The sequence below is a fragment of the Lithobates pipiens genome, unplaced genomic scaffold (genome assembly GCF_037356315.1).
Source record: "Lithobates pipiens isolate NorthernLeopardFrog02 unplaced genomic scaffold, aLitPip1_a1.2 Scaffold_8, whole genome shotgun sequence".
NCBI lineage: Eukaryota > Metazoa > Chordata > Amphibia > Anura > Ranidae > Lithobates > Lithobates pipiens.
In genome coordinates this window covers 623086703-623107556 of record NW_027507903.1, presented here as the reverse complement: position 1 = coordinate 623107556, position 20854 = coordinate 623086703, and the positions used below count along the sequence as shown (strand labels likewise).

Sequence of the window (20854 nt, the reverse complement as noted above, 5' to 3'; positions counted from 1 at the left end):
TATAACCCCTCCCATCTGGGAGGCACCTCAGTTTTGTAGCAAAGCAATAAGAAACCACGTAAAACCCAAGAGGGGCGGGAGCCCTGTGTCCCGTGATGTACTCTCAAGAAAAGGATTTTACAGGTAAGCTGTATATAAAAATCCCATTTTCTTGATCATACATCACGGGACACAGGAGCTTCATTACATAGTGGGATGTCCCATAGCAATGCTCAGGTTGAGGGGAGGGAGACACAGATCACAAACATAGACCGCCAGGGACCTGAGGACCTAAACTGCAGCCTGCAGTACACTGCGCCCGAAGGCGATATCCTCTTGCCCTCTGACATCCACCTGATAGAATCTGGTGAATGTGTGGACTGATGACCAAGTCGCAGCCTTACAGATCTGAGCCAGGGAGGCCTGGTGATGCACTGCCCAAGAAGCACTGACAGCCCTAGTAGAGTGCGCCTTCACCTGAAAAGGAGGAATCTTCCCCTTTAAGTCATAGGCCTGAGAAATAACTTGTTTGATCCACCTTGAGAGAGTGGACTTTGACGCTGCCTGACCCCTTCTAGGGCCTTCCGGCAGAATAAATAAACAATCAGTTTTCCTTATCTGAGCAGTTGCTTGAAGATAAATACTGATTGCTCTAACCACATCCAAAGTGTGTAAAGACTCTTCCTCTTTGGACTGAGGGTTCGGAAAAAAGGATGGTAGGATTACATCCTGATTCAGATGGAAACCCGAAACCACCTTAGGTAGAAAAGACCCGTTGGGACGCATAACCACCCGGTCCTTATGGATAATTAAATACGGCTCTTTACTGGAAAGAGCTGCCAACTCTGATACTCTTCTAGCCGTGGATATGGCTACTAAGAAGACCAGCTTTTTAGTCAAGAGAGCTAAAGAAGCCAGATGCAAAGGTTCAAATGGTTGCCCCTGTAAGGCCGAGAGAACCAAATTCAGATCCCATGGGCATACCGGAGGTTTGACTGGCGGTTTTGTCCGCATAGCCCCCTGGATAAAAGCCCGTACCAGGGAATGTGATGCAAGTGGTTTTTGAAAAAATACCGACAGGGCCGACATCTGCACCTTGATAGTGCTTATGGCCAAATTCATTTCTAGGCCTGACTGGAGAAAGGCCAAGATTCTGTTAATGACATAATTTCTAGGATGCCACTTCCTGAGTTCACACCAGGAAACATATGTCCTCCAGATTTTGTAATAAATACGCCTGGAGGCCGGCTTTCTGGCATTGACCAGAGTAGAAAGGACTGGCCCCGAAAGGCCACGGTCTCTCAGAATGTGGGTCTCAGCAGCCAAACCGTCAAATTCAGACTGCGTAAAGCAGGATGGTAGATTGGACCCTGTGAGAGCAGATCTGGCCGGAGAGGGAGGGTCCATGGCCTGCCCACTGCCAACTTCGTGATTTCTGCAAACCATGGTCGCCTGGGCCAAGCCGAGGCCACCAAAAGGACCGACTTCGACTCCATCTTGACCCTTCCCAGGAACCGCGATAGTAACGGGCTCGGGGGGAAGGCATAGATCAGATTGTACTGATCCCAGGGAACCGTCAGAGCATCTGACCCCTGAGCAAGCGCATCTCTTGTCCTTGACACAAACTTGTCCAGTTTCCTGTTGAACCTGGATGCAAACAGATCCACGTCTGGAGTGCCCCACTTGTGACATATGTTCTGAAACACGTCGGGGTGCAGGGCCCATTCTCCTGGGCACAACTGCTGGCGGCTGAGGAAATCCGCCTGCCAATTCTCCACTCCTGGGATGAAGACTGCAGAAAGACACGGAACATGTTTTTCTGCCCAGACAAGTATGCGATTCACCTCCTTTTGGGCCACCAGACTTCTGGTACTGCCCTGGTGATTGATATAAGCCACTGCGGTGGCATTGTCGGACTGAATCCGAACCGGGAAACCTCGCAGTCTGTAAGACCACTCTATGAGTGCCATGTAAACTGCCCGAATCTCCAAGATATTTATGGGCAGTATACTTTCGGTCGCAGACCATTTCCCCTGCGAGCATGTTCCCTCCAATACAGCTCCCCAGCCTGTCAGGCTGGCATCTGTTGTGACAATCTTCCATGAGAGAGGAAGAAAAGTTTTGCCTTTCAGCAAATTCCTGGTTTGTAACCACCAGACAAGACTTTTGCGTGTCCCGGGGGATAAACGCATAGGAAGATCCAGGGATTGGGGCTTCCTGTTCCAAGCCGCAAGGATGCATCTTTGCAGAGGCCTTGAGTGGAACTGGGCGAACGGGACGGCCTCGAAGGAGGCGACCATCTTTCCCAATAGTCTCATGCACAACCGAATGGAGGAAGATCTTCTGCCCAGAATCAGACGCACCAGATCTCCAATGGCCAAGGCCTTTAGCCTTGGAAGAAAAACCCTGCCCTGAGCGGTGTCGATAATCATACCCAGGTATTCCAACCTGGTAGTCGGTTGTAGGGACGACTTTTCTAGGTTTATAATCTAACCTAGGCGTTCTAGATGTTCTAGAGTTTTGGTGACGCTGCGATTTAGGAACGCTGCAGTTCTCTCTATGAGAAGCAAGTCGTCTAGGTAAGCCATGACGGCTATACCCTGAACTCTTAAGATTGCTAAGAGAGGGTCCAGAATCTTCGTGAAGACTCGAGGGGCTGTAGCCAGCCCGAACGGCAAGGCCACAAATTGAAAATGGCGCCGCTCTACCGCGAACCTTAGAAATTTCTGGTGTACGGGAAAAATTGGCACATGGAGATATGCATCCTTGATATCTATTGATGCCATGAATTCTCCCCCTTGCAGGGAGGAGACCACAGTGCGGATTGACTGCATTCGGAAGGTCTGGATGTGTAAAAACCGGTTTAGGTCTTTCAGATCCAGGATAGGTCTGACACTTCCGTTTGGTTTTGGAACGGTGAAGAGATTTGAATAAAACCCTGAACCCTGATCTTTCGGGCTCACCTCTACTATCACACCCTGGGATAGTAACTGATCTAAGGCCAGGAATAGCGGTTTCTGCTTTACTGGATCCCTGGGGATCCTTGACCTTAGGAAACGAGAAGGTGGAATCTCCTGAAACTCTAGCTTGTAGCCCAGAGATACTGAAGAGATCACCCACTTGTCTTGAATCTCTTCCCGCCAGGCGACTGCAAACTGCAGGAGCCTTCCCCCCACTCTGCCGAGCGGGGGCGCCCCTTCATAAGGAGGTTTTGGGGCTCTGCTTGGCAGGCTTTCGCCCCCAAGTCTTTTTCTGTCCCTGGGCTCGGCCTTGAGGCTTTCTAGCAGAGGAGGACTGAGAAGGCCGTCGCCACTGTTTAGAGCTTGATGCTTCGGGAGAGAGAGCACGCCTAAATGAAGGACGCTTGCTCTTTTTGACTGGAAGGAGAGTAGACTTACCTCCTGAAATATTTTGGACGAATTTATCTAATTCTTCCCCAAACAAACGCTCCCCTTTAAACGGGAACCCAGTCAAATGCTTTTTGCATGACAGCTCAGCAGCCCAATTCTTTAGCCATAGGGCCCTGCGCATGTGTACCAACATGAGGGACAAACGTGATGCTTGTTGGACAGAATCCAAAATCGCATCAATTATGAAACACAAGATGTGAGGCAATTCTGCATAATTTTCTACTTCCTCACTGGGAAGGAGTCCAAACATCTGTTTAACCTGTTCCTTGAGGAACTGACACAACCCCACGGCTGCGACTGTAGGTTGCACCACAGCGCCAGCCATGGAAAAGGAGGCTTTTAATAAGGTTTCCAGCCTTTTATCAGTTGGATCCTTGAATACCTGCGCATTATCCAAAGGACAAGTTAGGTTTTTATTCACACAAGAAACAGCCGCATCGACAGATGGGACCCCCCACTTCTTGGTGAAACTTTCCTCCACAGGATAATGCATAGAAAACCTTTTGGGAGGAGTAAACAGTTTATCGGGATGTCCCCAATCCTCATACATCAATTTATCCATTAAAGGATGAATTGGGAAGGAACAAGCAGTCTGTGGGGCTTTCCTGACTCCCAGGGAAGAGACAGAGGATGTAGCGACTTCAGCAGCAGGCATTCTGAATGTGGTACGCACCAATTCAGTATAATACTGCACCTGCTTTCTGAGTGCCTGGGAGGAGGGGACTATCTCCTCTTCCTCTGACTCATCCGACTGCTCATGATTCCTATCCAAAGATAGGGATCCCTCCTCATTTTCAGAACAACTATCCGAGAGAGGGATTTCAGCAGAGGGAGGGGATCTACCCCTTTTCCTGCTATCTTTTAGGGAAGCAGAAATAAAATTCATGATTCTCCCTTCAAAACCCTCCAATGTAGCCCTAAGGGAGTCCTCGGTGACATAAACCGGGGCTGCGACATTAGGAGAGGCTGCAAAACCCGAAAGGGGCACCGACTCGTCTTGAGAGGCTGGCTCCAGTCTTGCAGAGGGGGATGGTAATTTACAGGCACTTTTGGAACCCCTAGACCTAGGCGGTGACTTGCCAGTGCTCTTATTACCTCCCCCTGAGACCCTCTTACGAGGAGACATAGTACTAAGCTACAAAGCAGAGGTACTAGTACAAGTGCGATCACTGTTGCGCTTAAAGTCTCACAATAAATCAATATATGCTTAAACTGCTCAACCTGATGCTGAGTAGGTGTCTTAAGGTTTGCCTGGATCCAATCTCCACGGATGCTTACTGCCCACAGCTCCTGTGTCTCCAGTTACAGTCCCCTGACGCTCTGGGCTTTTTAAAACTGCCGCCTGGCGCCTGCGCAGTACAGCGCCGTGCACACTAACGTGTACGGCTCGCAACCACACCCCCCCTCCTCCATTAGGCCGGGAGCACGCCCGGCGCGCGTGCACGCGCCCGCGCGCATGCACGAGGACCGCGGAATCCGGGGGGGGGGGAGGAGAACCCAAAACGGAGCAGCGTGGGACCCCTGAACTGCGTGGGACCCCTGTTTACCTTCATCTTGTGGCAGGGACTGCAATGGAGACGTGAGTAGCTGGAGAAACCAGGCTGTCACTGAGCGTGTTGTATTGAAAGACATGTAAGTATGCATCAGGCTGCTCTTACTCCCTCTAGTGGCGGAAACCAGGTAAGACATACAACTACTCACAATTAAGAAATCCATTCATATATTTAAATATATAGGATGACTTCCCTTATCTGTCCCCGCCGCAGGAATTGCTGAAACATACCAATTCCAGCCTTCACCCATCACGGCGGGTATTGCTAGCCAACCTTCAGGTATATCTGGGGCTCTTACGAAAAGATCCTCCCACCTGGGCCATGTAGAAAGCTCTGCCAGAAACTTTCGGGCGCTCTGAGTAAACAGTACCCCAAGTCTGGTTTTTCCAGAGCCCAGTCTTCCAATGGAGAGGACTTACAGGCAAAACCTCGCTTCTTCGGCAGACGAGGCCCTGGTACCATACCATCTTGGGAGTCAAATATCGGCCCGAGGTATGGATCCGGTTTGTTGTAGCCCTTCGGCCCTCGCAGGGACCTCATAGAGCTAAGTTTTACGTGACCATCACCCAGACACTGGCGAAAAAACTGAGGTGCCTCCCAGATGGGAGGGGTTATATAGGGGAGGAATTCTCTTTAATTAGGGTCAACCAGTGTCCAATCACCAGAGGTGCCTATATAACCCACTATGTAATGAAGCTCCTGTGTCCCGTGATGTATGATCAAGAAAAATATTTTTAAACTTTTTGGATAGCACAGGAAAGGGTTAATACCCCTGTCACATTTTTTTTGCTGTCTGTATCCCTGTTCAGAGGATTTCACCTCACTTTCTGTCCCAATGACAATTGGATTTTGAAAATTTTAGGTTGTTGTAGAAACAAGCCTTGGTGATAAAGCATCAGTGGAGGTACCTTTTGCCCATAATAACTCTTATGCCGTGTATACAGGACCGGTTTTTCCATCAGAATAAACTCTGAAGGTTTTTCCGACGGAATTCCACTGAAACGGTCTTTGCTACACACAATCACACCAAAGTCCAATCATCTAGAACGCGGTGACGTACAACACGTATCATGGGTCTAGAAAAAGGAAGTTTAATAGCCAGTAGCCAATAGCTGCCCATGGTTCATTTTTGGTCCGTCGGAACAGCATACAGATGAACGGTTTTCCCAATAGCAATTGATTCCGTCAAAAAGATTTAAAACATGTTCTATTTCTAAGTTCGTCAGAATTTTCGAAAAAAAAAAAGTCCAATGAAGCCCACACACGATCGGAATATCCGATAAAATGATTCCGTCTGACTTGTTCTGCCGGAAAGTCCGACCGTGTGTACACAGCATTACAGGAGTGAACTTCCCTTCTTGGGGGTAGATTTCCTCTCACTTACTGTTGTCTCCCTCTGTTTGTAAGTAGGAGTCATTTATAAGTCAAATGTTTGGAACTGGGGGACCGCCTGTATATTTAAGTTGGATTTCGATCCATGTTTTCATTACGTGTACAAATCATTTTTGGTTTTTTTTAGTTGCTCCTTTATTACAACCTAAACAAATTCATTGGATTAAAAAGGCACAAAATTAAATGCTGATTGTTTCAATTTTCACACTTGCAACTTTTCAAATAAAAAGAAAAGATTCTTGATGTTTGCTCATGTCTGAATTCACTATAAACATAAAAAAATAAAACATGATTAACCACGTATATGTACATTGGCCGGGTGGGAGCTCTCTACTTCTGAGAGGACTTTCAGGAACGTCCTTCAGTAGGAAGGGGATCACGCATGCGCATGCCCGCGCAGCGGCGCGATCCCGTTGTGCTTGTGTCACCCGGACGGCGCATCTCGGATCGGCAGGAGGGCTCTGTGATTGGCTCTCCTGATCACATTACGGCCGTGTCCAATCACGGCCGTCATGTGATGTAAACAAACAGCCGGTTGCTAGGCAATCAGCTCTCCTCTCCTCACACCGAAGTCCTCGCTGAGGAGAGGAGAGCAGATCGCTGCAGCCGGCTGATGATCAGTGAGTATGAGCTGTTTTTACAGCTTTTTACTAACTGATCACCAGTCTAGTGTAAATCTACAGTGTAAACACACATGTCACCACAATACACATGTCACCACACATGTCCCCAAAACACACATGTCCCCAAATAATAAAAAGACATGTCCCCAAATAAAAAAACACATGTCCCCCACATATGTCCCACTAAAATCACATGTTCCAATGATTATCTGCACACATATGTACATGATCATTTGCATCCGTGATCACACAAACCAATTATTATACACTTAACTGAATTTTTTTTTACCAAAAACATGTAGCAGAATACATTTTGGCTTAAATTTATGACAAAATTTGATTTTATTGGATTTCTTTTTAAAAGAGAAAAAAGAAAATATTGTTTTTTTTTTTTTCCAAATTTCCGCTTTTTTTGCGCTTATATTGCAAAAAATAAAAAACAGAGTCGGGAATAAATACCACCAAAATAAATCTCTATTTGTGCGAACAAAATGATAAAAATTTAATTTGGGTACAGTGCAGCATGACCGCGCAATTGTCATTGAAAGTGTGAGAGCGATGAAAGCTGAAAATTGGGCTGGGAAGGAAGGAGGCGAAAGTGCCCTGTATTGTAGTGGTTAAAATTGAAGAAAAACAAGTTTGTCCTCAAAATTTAAAGCTGTGTGTTTTGAGTTTGATGACAAATTTGCGCAAGGCTTTCTTGATCTCCTGGTTCCTGAGGCTGTAGATAATGGGATTCATCAGTGGTGTCACCACAGTGTACAGCAAAGACCTATATTTGTTCATGCTCGCTGTGCTGTCATCTACTGGTACCATGAATTCGGTGATCAAAGTTCCATAATAGACACAGACAGTAGCCAGATGGGAGCTACATGTGGAGAAGTCCTTTCCTCGACCATAAGCAGAAGATGTCTTCAGGATGATGAAGAAAATGTACATGTAGGTTATGAATATGAAAGTGAAAGGGCAAAATATCACAAATATGGATAGTACAAAGTCTTGCAGCATCAAACTGGATGTGTCTGAGGTGGACAGCTCTACGACTGGTCCAAAATCACAGAAAAAATGATCAATATAATTAATTCCACAGAAGTTAAATTGAACCAGCACCATTAGTTCATATGATGTTACCAGGGTAACTAAGAACCAGGAGCCAAGAACCAACTGGAGACAAACACGAGGGTTCATAAGTGAAGCATAATGCAATGGTTTGCAAACAGCCAAGTATCGATCATAGGACATAACAGCAATCAGAAAACATTGCACAAATCCAAAAATGCCAAAGGCATACAACTGAGTAATGCATCCAACAAATGATAGTCTTCCTTCATCAATAAATATAATATCCAGCATCATGGGGACAACACTGGTGGTCAGTAGGACATCTGCTGTGGCCAAGTGCTTGAGAAAGAAGAACATCGGGATTTTAAGATGATCAACACTTGTTACCAAAATGATAATTAGAAGGTTTCCACCGAGTATGATAAGATAGGTTACAAGAAACACAATAAATAACAGCGATTTAAATTTGGCCAGGCCACGGAACCCAAGTAAACGAATCTGTGTGACCTGAGTCTGATTGACCTCACACATTTTTTGTACATAGAAGATTAATTAGAGTCACCGGACATATGTGCTTTTCTCCTGTAAGATACAAATGAATTTATGAAATGGTAATGTAGAAGGAAAAAGGTACATGTATATTTATTTTTTATCATTTTATTTGCAGACATGTTAAAACAAGAATTCAATGCTAGATTGACTTTTAGAAACTTGTTCCATGCTATAATCATATTAAGGGTTCTCAGTGGACTATAAGAGTTTTTGATCAACTTCATTGACATTGCTATTGACACTTCCACAGCTCTTTAATAGAAAGGTTTTACAGAGATACAGGTATGGGCAGAGAGCTGCAGGATGTGTCTGCAGGAGCCTGACATTGCACCCACAATCCACTGATTGCAAAACCCTGCAGACTATTGTGAAAAAAATAATAAATGCACTTTTTTTTTTCCTGTAAACATATGTGGATTTATTACTTTTCTGAACCAGACAGTTTCAGGTACATTGTGCTGTCTATCTGCATATGTCACTTACTTCACAAATCCAAATGTATTCCTCAATTTAGCTTAGTGGGCTTTATGCCTCTGGGCAATGTCTTCATCTAGAATTACTGCTTGCAGCTTAGATACAGACTAATGTTATAGAGCCACTTATTCAGAATTCTTCCCTGTAATGCCTTGTTTCCGTCAGAATAAACTTGCGATCACACCAAAGTCCATTAGTTTAGAATGTCACGACGTACGACGGAACTAGAAAAAGGAAGTTCAATAGCCAGTAGCCAATAGCTGCCCTTGCGTTGTTTTTGGTCCATTGGAATAGCGTACAGACGAACGGTTTTCTCGATAGGAATTGATTCCGTCAGAAAGATTTAAAACATGTTCTGTTTCTAGGTCCGTCAGAATTTAAAAAAAAAGTCTTAGATGGATATCAGCGTTTTAAATGAACGTTGAAGCTGAATTCTGGATAAAATAAAAAGTTATCCTCGAGGTGGGGCTTTCCCACGCTGTATGGGTTATTTTTAGGGGAACATTAAAAAGCAGTTTTACTTACCTCATCCCTCACTCCTGCAGGCTTCTTCCCAGTCATCCAAAGTTGTTTCTCCTTGCTGCTCTATTGGTCACAGGTTGTCTGAAGTAATTACATACAATGGAACCTCCTGCAACATATAGAACCTGCTGCAGAAAAAATTACATTTATAAAGGAGAAAAAAATGAAATTTTCCTGCAAGTCTCCTTTATTTTATAAACAATGAGTTGGATAGCCAGTCTGTATGATGAATCCACCATTTAGAGCACTCGGAAGAAGATTACAGATTTGTGGAATAAATTCTGGTGTCTGTTTCACAGACTTTGGATAGTTGTAACAGGTTGCAGGAAAAATTGGGCTTTGGGTGTCGGTGGTGCCTTCACACCGTAACCGTATAGAGGTACTCTTGATGAAAGCAAGAATTGGCCTTGCTGTCAAAAATTGTAATGATATGCACTTGTCAAAAAGGTGCAGAAAGATTGTTCTTTGGGTGTCGGTGGCGCCTTCACACCGCAACCCTATAGAGGTTGACTTGATGAAAGCCTTGCCTCGGTCAAACAGGTGTGGAAAAATTGTACTTTATGTGTTGGTGGTGCCTTCACAAGTGTTTGTAACCCTAAAAATAAAATTGACCCTGTTCCCTTATATAAACAGAACAGTGCTTGTGCTGTCTAACCTGCCCCTCTCTAATCTATAAAAAAAAAATGGCTGATTCTGCTTCTTTCTGTTCTCTCCCCTGTAAACTGACCATGGTTTATCAGGGCTGCTGATTGCTGAGCCCTGACACCATGGTCAATTTACACGCGTCTGTCATCTGCAGCTCTCCTCTGTGCAGCTCTCCTCTGTCATCCTCTCCCCGCTCCCAACCTCCCTGCCTGTCAGCCCTGTGTGTCTGTGTGAGCTGTCTCTGCCCCCCCCCCCCCCCGCTGATATTACCAGTACATTTAAAAAATGTCACTGCCTGCCCCTTTCCTTTATTCAGTGATAATGCACAGTGGTAGTAGTGATGCACTCGCGCCACCTCTATAAATAATAGGTAATACAATTTTCTTCAATACGTACCAATAAACACTTCATAAGAGACCAGTGCATGCTAACACAAATATTTTGTGCAAAACAAATGTTATTAAATACAGTATGTTTTCAAATATAAAAATAAAAATTGCATGGAAAAAGAAAAAGAAACCAAATAAAATAAAAAGGTGTTCAATCCCAAAACAGCCTTCAAACGGTGATGAAATGTTCCTTGAGCTCAAATGCTGGTCAAGATAGTGTCTCCCGCTAAGTAACAGTCCTTATGTGTGAGCCCAAATCACCTCATGTCACATAAATGCAAAATTCTTACTTTTCAGATGGTGTTGACCCTAATGTCATATGAATATGATTTAAAAAAGGCTTGTGTGGTCTCTATGACCCAGGTGTTTGGTCCACCCTCTCTCCGGTATAGTTTCCATGATTATTCCAGTGCTAGGATTTAGTGGAGATAAATGAAGAAAAAACTCCTCGTAGCCTAAAAATTAAAACATTTATTGAACTGCCTTATGGGTTAAGATATAAAAAAAACATTGGGCAAAAAATATTATTAAAAGCTCCCATACTGTGTGGTGAAGGCAAGAGCCCGCTGCGAGCTGGCATGTGTTCCACTTACACTCGGAGCTATAGTTACAAAGTTAGTAAGGTTGAATAAAGACACCAGTACATCCAGTTCAACCTGAGTGAGTGTCTACAATTGTCCCTATCCCTGTACATTACACACTCACATCAGTCCCTACCCTCAAGGAGCCCACAATCCAAGGTCCCCATTCATATACTAGGGCCAATTTTGGACAGAAGCCAATTAACCTACCTGCATGCCTTTGGAGTGTGGGAGGAAACTGGAGTACCCAGAGGAAACCCACACAGGCACAAGGAGAACATGAAAACTCCAGGCAGGTAGTGTCATGGCTGGAATTCGAACCATTGACCGTTCTTACTGCTAGGTGAGAGTGCTAACCACTACACCACTGTGCCGCGTGTTTCAGCTTGACGTGTTTCAGCTTGACGTGTTTCGTGATTACGTGTCTCGATCTTATGCAGTTCCCCCTGTCCCAAGAGCCCTCCCCTTTTTCCCCATACATAAACAATTTATTGTACGAATTACATTATAAAATCAAGTCACGCTAACATAATCCTGGTAATTAGTGAAAAAATGTATATAATAAAAAGAATCCACATGTGTAGAAATTAATTGATTAAATATCAACGGTATCCACCACCCCAACTGGAAGAAATGCTGTGATATCACCACCACCAAGTGCCAAAAATGCTTTCTTACCAGCTGCTGTTGACCCCGTATTATAGGAGGTCAGACACACTTTGGCTTAGTACCCAGCCTGGGCCTTTGCAAGCCTATAAGTCCTCTTGGGTGCCTACATCGATGCTCCTGGTAGCGGTGTTAATAAGCATAAAAAAAAACAAAAAGAGCTCCACGTAGCGTAAAACAGTAATGTACTTTATTAAAAGCTACTATAGATTGCACTTACATCAAGTAAAATCAGATAACGCCTTTAAAATAGAAGTGTCGACCGTCAATTATAAAGAACCTGTCCTTCCGGGTTTCCACGATCGTGGTGATATTAGCATGTCATCCACCCTATACGTTTCATCAAAAGTTGCTGTCTTCTGGGGTACGAGCGACGTGCTGCTTCACTGCTATAAATACACAACAAAAAACATAGCCTCTGTATAGAGCAGGGGTTTCCAAACTTTCTAAACAAAGGACAAGATTATTGTCCTTCAGACATTAAGGGGGGCTGGACTGTGGTCCCCCGAGAGTAGCTCTGACTTTGTGCCCAGTGGGATTAATAAAGAAACAGCACTTCTGGTCAGTAGGAGTGGAAATAGTGCCCTGTCACTGGTATTGGAGGAATAGCGCCCAATCGTTGGTGTCATTGGGAGAGATAGTTCCCCATTGTTGGCGTCATTAGGAGGGATAGTGCCCCATTGCTGGTATCAGTGGGAGAATAGTGGCCCATTGCTGGTATCAGTGGGGGGGATAGTGCCCCATTGTTGATATCAGTGGGGGGATAGTGCCCCATTGCTGGTATCAGTGGGGGAATAGTGCCCCATTGCTGGTATCAGTGGGGGGATAGTGCACCATTGCTGGTATTCATTGGGGGGTGTAGTGCCCCATTTCTGGTATCAGTTGGAGGATAGTTCTCCAATTGCTGGTATCAGCGGGGGGGGGGGATAGTGCCCCATTGCTGGTATCAGTGGGGGGATAGTACACCATTGCTGGTATCAGTCAGGGGGATAGTGCCCCATTGCTGGTATCAGTGGGGGGATAGTACACCATTGCTGGTATCAGTCAGGGGGATAGTGCCCCATTGCTGGTATCAGTGGGGGTAGTGCCTCATTGCTGGTATCAGTAGGAGGAATGCTGCCCCGTGGGCCGGATAAAGGCAAGCAAAGGGCTGCATTCGGCCCACAGGCCGCACTTTGGAGACCCCTGGTATAGAGCACTGACCAACATACATTTAAAACAAAGCCAAACCTTGATTTGAGCAGTGGATGGCCACAATGATACTTAATCAAGAGACCACCATATCTAAATCTGACAGAGAGACTAAAGATTACCATCTATTTATATTTGATATATAAAAAAAATCTAAATGTTGTTCTATAGGGGTCTTACCAAGTAGATTAACTTATTGTTAGATAATAATGGATGAAAAAAATACAACTTCATGAATAAGTGAATCTACAGTAACTAACTTATCTTACATCAAAAAGAAAGAAAAAAACTCCTAAATGAATTTCATGAAGGTGAATTAAGGCATCAGGATATGTCGCAATTCATCATCAAAGGGGGTCACCATGATCCTAATGCTCAAAGCAACATCTAGTGGACAAACTAGAACTTTTATTAAAGGTTTTAAATTTGTTTATATATTATGTTAACCCATAGGGACAACTCAGTACTACAGAAAGTATCAGTAATCACCCAAATGAGTCAAGATCCCCCTATTATTGGAGGCGACATCTAGTTGAAAAATATATAAAAAAAATTAAAATAACTCTAAACCTACTAACCCCTAGATTTATTTCATAAATGAATTAAGACACCAGAAAATGCAGCAATTCATCAAGTAACTGATATAAATACCAAACCAAGCCTAACCTCCAAGAAGTGTACCTATATAAGGCCATCAGAGACTCAAATCATACAAACATTAAAACTGTATAAAATTGTATAAAAAACATGGAACAACAAATTAGTCCTAATTGCCAACATGAACAGTTTAAGAATTGTTAATGGAAGCATTTACATCGACGTCAACATTCAAACCACACGGAACATAGGATTTCACCCTATAAATCCAAGCCATCTCAAGCTTAGAGATTTCCCTAAACAAAGAGCTACCTCTCCAGTGGGGCCTGTATTTGTCAATGCCTAAAAATATGGTATTCTTAGGATCCCTATTATGTACCAACGTATAATGTCTTGAGAATACTGAGTGGTTTTGAAATCCTTTCCGGATGTTACTGATATGTTCATTGAGTCTCACCTGTAAGGCTCGCTTAGTCCTGCCCCCATACTGAAGCCCACATGGACTACACACCTGGCATTTCCTGCATTGGTAAAACGCAGTAAAATTTTGAAAAAAACATATATTTCTAATGGTCGATTATAAAATTAGGGGCTATTTTGTCCCTTAATGAAGGGGCACCCTTAAAGACTACCTGTGGCCTACTTGGTAGAAAATTGGTTACAAAATTCTATCATTTTCAAAAATGTGCCAAAGTCTTTGTATCAGATGTTTCACATTTTGATGTTGGATGGAGAATGTTGTGATGAAGGGAAGAAAAGGCACATCCGTATTGGTAATGTTGGTTACCCTTTTATGGACTTTCTCTCAGTAGATCATTCCTATCCATCTCTTGGACTTGACCAACAATGTCTTGAAGGGATAACCCATTGTAACCTTTCTCTACAAAACAAGTGGCAAGACATAGCTGCCGGTCTGTTAAATTCCTCATTTGTCCATTATTCTGATGGACAAAGAGAGCTCCAAAACCATAGGGGGGGAAGAAAAGAAAGGCTAGAGAAAAGGGGAATAGAGAGGAAAAGGAGTCCACAAGGTTGACCTGAGAGCCATTGTGAGGTGTAGTAGGAACAGCTTAATGTCAGCTACCACAGCAAGAGGACAGTGTCGTCAAAGGTCGGCGGTAGGCAGTATGTTAAAAAATGTATTAACATTTTGATCTAAATTCTACTAGTACTGTATATAGCCAGCTTTACTCTCAAACACAGGCTTACCCAAGTCAACGGTCTTGTACAATCAAATTAATTTTGTGATTACATCTAACTAATCGCAGACCCATTTTTGTTCTAATATATCAATTGAGAATCCGTAGTAGGACTAGATAGATAAATCACTCTGTTTTATATAATACGATTCCAGAAAAGATATATTGAATCACATCGAGCCCATATATTGACATATAAAAATCTCCTCTTTAAAACAATTGCTGGCTCACCTTCCTACAGTGCCTTAGGATTGAGACTCCTTTGCCAGGACAGCTTCTTTGTGGGTCCTGGAGACAAATACTAAATTTTCCTCGTATTAATGCATCTCTAATGCTGATGGCTTGCGTGTCTTCAAAACATGCAATGTATATTAATATTTTCATACATATGTGTTCAGAATTCCTTAGATGAATGAGGATTAAAATTCTAGAAGAGACAATCAAAAAGATAAACAAATTATTTAGTAGCAATACTAATATTTTATTTACAGTAAGATCAGATGAGCTTGAGCGAAAATATTTTTGAAATTGCAGCTTATTAATCTGTAAAGTTTGGCAGCAAATTGTACCATTCCTCAGATGTTACCCCTATTTATACTGGTAGATGTGACTGGGGAAGGTACTGGGGAATTGTCATAATTCATGTCTATCCCCAGAGCCTACACATGTTGAAAGCTTGCATGATGCTAATAAATGTCTAACAAAATCAACATAAATGCCTTACACTTACTCTTTATTTTCATTACACAGTGCTTTAATAACACTCAAAACAATTACAGAAACTTAGATAATAATAAAGTTAAAGTAAAAACAAAAAGAAAAAATCTTTCTCACATTTTGTATAGCTGTCTGTATCCTGATGTGGAAGAGTTTACCTTTGTAAGGTGTCAGATAGGGATGACATTCATATTCGACCCAAACCCAGTCTGCTTGCAATTGGTGGAACCACCAAGCTAAAAGGCCATATTGGGTCAGTTTGTCTGTGCAAAAACCCTAGCTGCTTTTTATTAACAAACTGGCCAAGGACCTGTCATTTACTCATGATAGCCACACTACCTACAGTGAATTGTCAGATCCCCTTTCAATTTCTTATTGTAAAAAAAAGCCTAGGTATCCTGGCTTGACCATACAGTCATGACCATATTTGATACAGTATTTCACAAAAGTGAGTACACCCCTCACATTTTTGTAAATATTTTATTATATCTTTTCATGTGACAACATTGAAGAAATTACACTTTACTACAATATAAAGTAGTGAGTGTACAGCTTGTATAACAGTGTAAGTTTGCTGTCCCCTCAAAATAACTCAACACAGCCATTAATGTCTAAACCGCTGGCAACAAAAGTGAGTACACCCCTAAGTGAAAATGTCCACATTGGGCCCAAAGTGTCAATATTTTGTGTGGCCAACATTTTTTTCCAGCACTGCCTTAACCCTCTTGGGCATGGAGTTCACCAGAACTTCACAGGTTGCCACTAGAGTCCTCTTCCACTCCTCCATAATGACATCACAGAGCTGGTGGATGTTAGAAACCGTGCACTTGAGGATGCCCCACCAATGCTCAATAGGGTTTAGGTCTGGAGACATGCTTGGCCAGGCCATCACCTTTACCCTCAACTTCTTTAGCAAGGCAGTGGTCATCTTGTGTTTGGGGCCGTTATCATGTTGGAATACTGCCAGTCTTCGAAAAGAGGGGATAATCATCTGCTTCAGTATGTCACAGTACATGGGTCTTGGCAATCTTCTTATAGCCTAGGCCATCTTTATGTAGAGAAACAATTATTTTTTTCAGATCCTCAGAGAGTTCTTTGCCACGAGGTGCCATGTTGAACTTCCAGTGACCAGTATGAGAGAGTGAGAGTGATAAAACCAAATTTAACGCACGTGCTCCCCATTCACACCTGAGACCTTCTAACACTAACAAGTCACATGACACCAGGGAGGGAAAATGACTAATTTGGCCCAATTTGGACATTTTCCCTTAGGGATGTACTCACTTTTGTTGTCAGCAGTTTAAACATTAATGGCTGTGAAAGCCTGCAAACAGTTTGCTGAAGACAAGCTGACTAAGGACATGGATTACTGGAACCATGTTCTGTGGTCTGATGAGACCAAGATAAACTTATTTGGTACAGATGGTGTCAAGCGTGTGTGGCTGCAACCAGATGAGGAGTACAAAGACAAGTGTGTGTTGCCTACAGTCAAGCATGATGGTGGGAGTGTCATGGTCTGGGGCTGCATGAGTGCTGCCGGCACTGGGGAGCTACAGTTCAATGAGGGAACCAAGAATGCCATCATGTACTGTGGCATACTGAAGCAGAGCCTGATCCCCTCCCTTTGGAGGCTGCATCACAGGTATTCCAACATGATAATGACCCCAAACACACCTTCAAGATGACCACTGCCTTGCTAAAGAAGCTGAGGTTAAAGATGATGGACTGGCCAAGCATGTCTCCAGACCTAAACCCCATTGAGCATCTGTGGGGCATCCTCAAACGGAAGTTGGAGGAGCCCAAGGTCTCTAACATCCACCAGCTCCGTGATGTCATCATGGAGGAGTGAAAGAATGGCAACATGTGAAGCTCTGGTGAACTCCATGCCCATGAGGGTTAAGGCAGTGCTTAAAAAAAATGGTGGCCACTCAAAATATTGACACTTTGGGCCAAATTAAGGACATTTTCACTTAGGAGTGTACTCACTTTTGTAGCAAAGTGTCATTTTCTTCAGTGTTGTCACATGAAAAGATATCATAAAATATTTACAAAAATGTGAGGGGTGTACTCACTTTTGTGAGATCTGTATATTTATTTTTTATCAGTTTCTTTACAGATATGTTAAAACAGGAATGAAATGCTAGGTTGACTTTTAAAAACATGTTCCATGTTACAACCATATTTAGGGTTCTCAGTGGACTATGAGAGTGCTGATTAACTTCAATGATATTGCTTTTGACAGCTCTTTAACCGAAAGGCCATAAAGAGGTGTGTGTAGGAAGTGTCTGCAGGAGCCTGACATTCCACCAATCCACTGATTGCAGCTACAATCCCTTGCAGGCTATTGTTTAAAAAAAAAATGCACTTTTTTTTTTACTGCAAAAATTTTTGGATTTATTACTTTTTTCCTAAAGGTGAACTTAAAGTGGAATTCCACACAAAAATTGAATTTCCAGTTATCCGATTCTTCCCTCCTCCGGTGTCACCTTTGGCACCTTTCAGGGGGGAGCAGATACGTGTCTAATCCAGGTATTTGCTCCCACTTCTGGCAATAGATTGCTGCAGAATCCACCGCAATCTACGCCATTTCTGGCCCCTCCTCAGTCCCCCTCCCCGCTCTCTTCTAGGCGACACACAGGTCCCAGAAGACAGCAGGGACCAGTCAGAACGCGTAGCACAACTCATGCATGCGCAGTAGGGAACCAGGCTGTAATGCCGTAAAGCTTCCCTTACTGAAGACGCTGCACCCAGAGCTGAGGGACGAGTCGGCTTCGGGTGAGGATATCACAGGCACCCTGGACAGGTAAGTGTCCTTATTTTAAAGTCAGCAGCTGTAGTATTCGTAGCTGCTGCCTTTTAATTATTTTGTTTTCTGGCTATAACCAGACAGTTTAAGGTAAGTTGCTCTGTCTATCTGCATTTGTCACTTACATCACAAATTCAAATGTATTCCTCAATTTAGCTTAGTGGGCTTTATGCCTCTGGACCATCTTTTCATCCTGAATTACGGCTTACAGCCCAGATACAGAGTAATGTTATCCAGCCAATTATTCAATATTGTGCCCTGTAGCTGTTTTAATGCCCATGTATATATGTTATTTTTCTACTTTCTTGCACAACCCTATCCACAACCTTTGTGTATAGGGTAGTCTAATGCCGCGTACACACAACCGTTTTTTTTCCGTCAGAATAAACTCTGACGGTCTTTCCAACGGAGTTCTGTGCAAACTGACTTGTCTAAACATGATCACACCAAAGTCTATTCGTTTAGAACGCAATGATGTACGACGGGACTACAAAAAGGAAGTTCAATAGCCCTTACGTCGTTTTTGGTCTGTCGGACCAGCATACAGACGAATGGTTTTCCCGAAAGGAATTGATTCCGTCTGAAAGATTTAAAACATGTTCTATTTCTAGGTCCATCAGAATTTAAAAAAAAAAAAAGTCAGATGAAGCCCACACATGATCGTAATATCCGATGAAATGATTCCGTCAGACCTCTTCTGCTGGAAAGCCCGACCGTGTGTATGCGGCATTAGATGGACATCGAAATTTTAAATGTTCTTTAAACACTTGTCACCCGCCCACCATCAAATGACGGCTGGTCAATGTGTCTCTCGTTCTGGATGAACATCCTATGATGGCTGCCCTGAACAACCACTCTCATGCGCCCCCCGGGGGGGCACACAGGCGCCGGTCGCAGCCACGCCATGTTGCTAGGACATGGGGCGACCCTGATCTGTATCGTCTGCGACCAATCACAGTAAACATGGAGATGCTGGTAATCGGCTCTACTCGCCTCATACTGACAGATTTGAGGCAAGGAGAGCCAATCAGTGGCATCTCCTCACAGGGGACAGCTAGGTATGTTATCCGGGCACTGATCATCAGTGCCCTGATTACAATTAAGTGCCCACCAGTGCCAGCAGTGATGGCCCACCACTGCCAGCAATCAGTGCCAACCAGTGCCCACAATTTCCACCAATCTGTGCCCAAAAGTGCCAGCAATCAGTGCCCACAAGTAATGCCAGTCACTGCTGGCTATCAGTGCTGCCCATCAATGCCCATCACTGCTGCCCATCAATGCCATCCCATTAATTTTATTGCACACTAAAAATTTATCCCCCGTTTGTACAAATCCAAAGTTGAAGTAGTGTAGAATACAATAGATACCAAATGTGTCTGGCTTCAAAGCTGCTTGCACCTTCTAAATAGTAAAAAAGTGATGGTATTGAAAATTATCAATGAGGCTTTGCACTCCATTTAGACTAAAAGGTAAATGAGGGCCCTAGAAATATTGCTCTCACTTTCAATGTGGTAATCAACATGTGTATCCCAACTGCCATTTGCATACAGATGTTACAGTGCCTTGAAAAAGTATTCATACCCCTTGCAATTTTCCATATTTTGTCATGTGACACCCAAAAACTTACCCTCACTCCTGTTTTTATGATCACTGATACATTTTTGGATTTTCTATAGTATTCTCTGTATGATAATGGGACTACAGGGTGGGTCACCCTTCCCATCAGGGACATAAAGAGCAATACAAATATAAAAGTCTCTTGTACATCCACACTTCACCCAAAGTCAAAAAAAAATCTTCTGATTCAATTTCCCAATCTCTTCATTCTAGGGCCCCATCGAGCAGCTTCCTGACTACATCCGTATCCACAGTGCTATGTACCGGCTCCTTTTTTAATTGTCATCCAGCTCTTGGACACTTTTTTGAAAAAAAAAACAAGGAGATTTGGTCTTTGAGGATCAAATGGAAAAATGCTGGTAATTATCTCTCTTTTCAGCAAATGTAACATGCAGCCACGAAAGTCCATTTTACAAATTTTTGTTGATTTGTGACATCACTGAATAAAATGTAATTTAACCACTTCCATACCGGGCCTATTCTGGCACTTCTCTCCTACATGTAAAAATCATCATTTTTTTGCTAGAACATTACTCAGAACCCGCAAACATTATATGTTTTTTTTTTTTTTTAGCAGACACCCTAGGGAATAAATTGGCGGTCATTGCAACTTTTTATCTTGCACGTTATTTGTGCAATAATTTTTCAAACACTTTTTTGGGAAAAAAAATGGTTTCATGAATTAAAAAAATAGCAAAAAACAGTAAAGTTAGCCCAGTTTAGTTTTTTTGTATAATGTGAAAGATGATGTTACGCGAGTAAATAGATACTTAACATGTCACACTTTAAAATTGCGCACAGTCATGGAATGGCGCCAAACTTTGTTACTTAAAAATCTCCATAAGCGATGCTTTGAAAATTTTTAAAGGTTACGAGTTT

The 20854-nt window shown here is 43.1% G+C and overlaps 1 protein-coding gene across 1 annotated transcript; it reads right to left on the bottom strand.

The window, feature by feature from the left end:
* Positions 1 to 7597: 7597 nt before the first annotated feature.
* On the bottom strand, positions 7598 to 10400 carry LOC143963906 (olfactory receptor 1f45-like). The gene has a single exon (XM_077473642.1). The coding sequence runs from the start codon at positions 8548 to 8550 to the stop codon at positions 7603 to 7605; it is 948 nt and encodes a 315-aa protein (XP_077329768.1). The 5' UTR covers positions 8551 to 10400; the 3' UTR covers positions 7598 to 7602.
* Positions 10401 to 20854: the final 10454 nt, after the last annotated feature.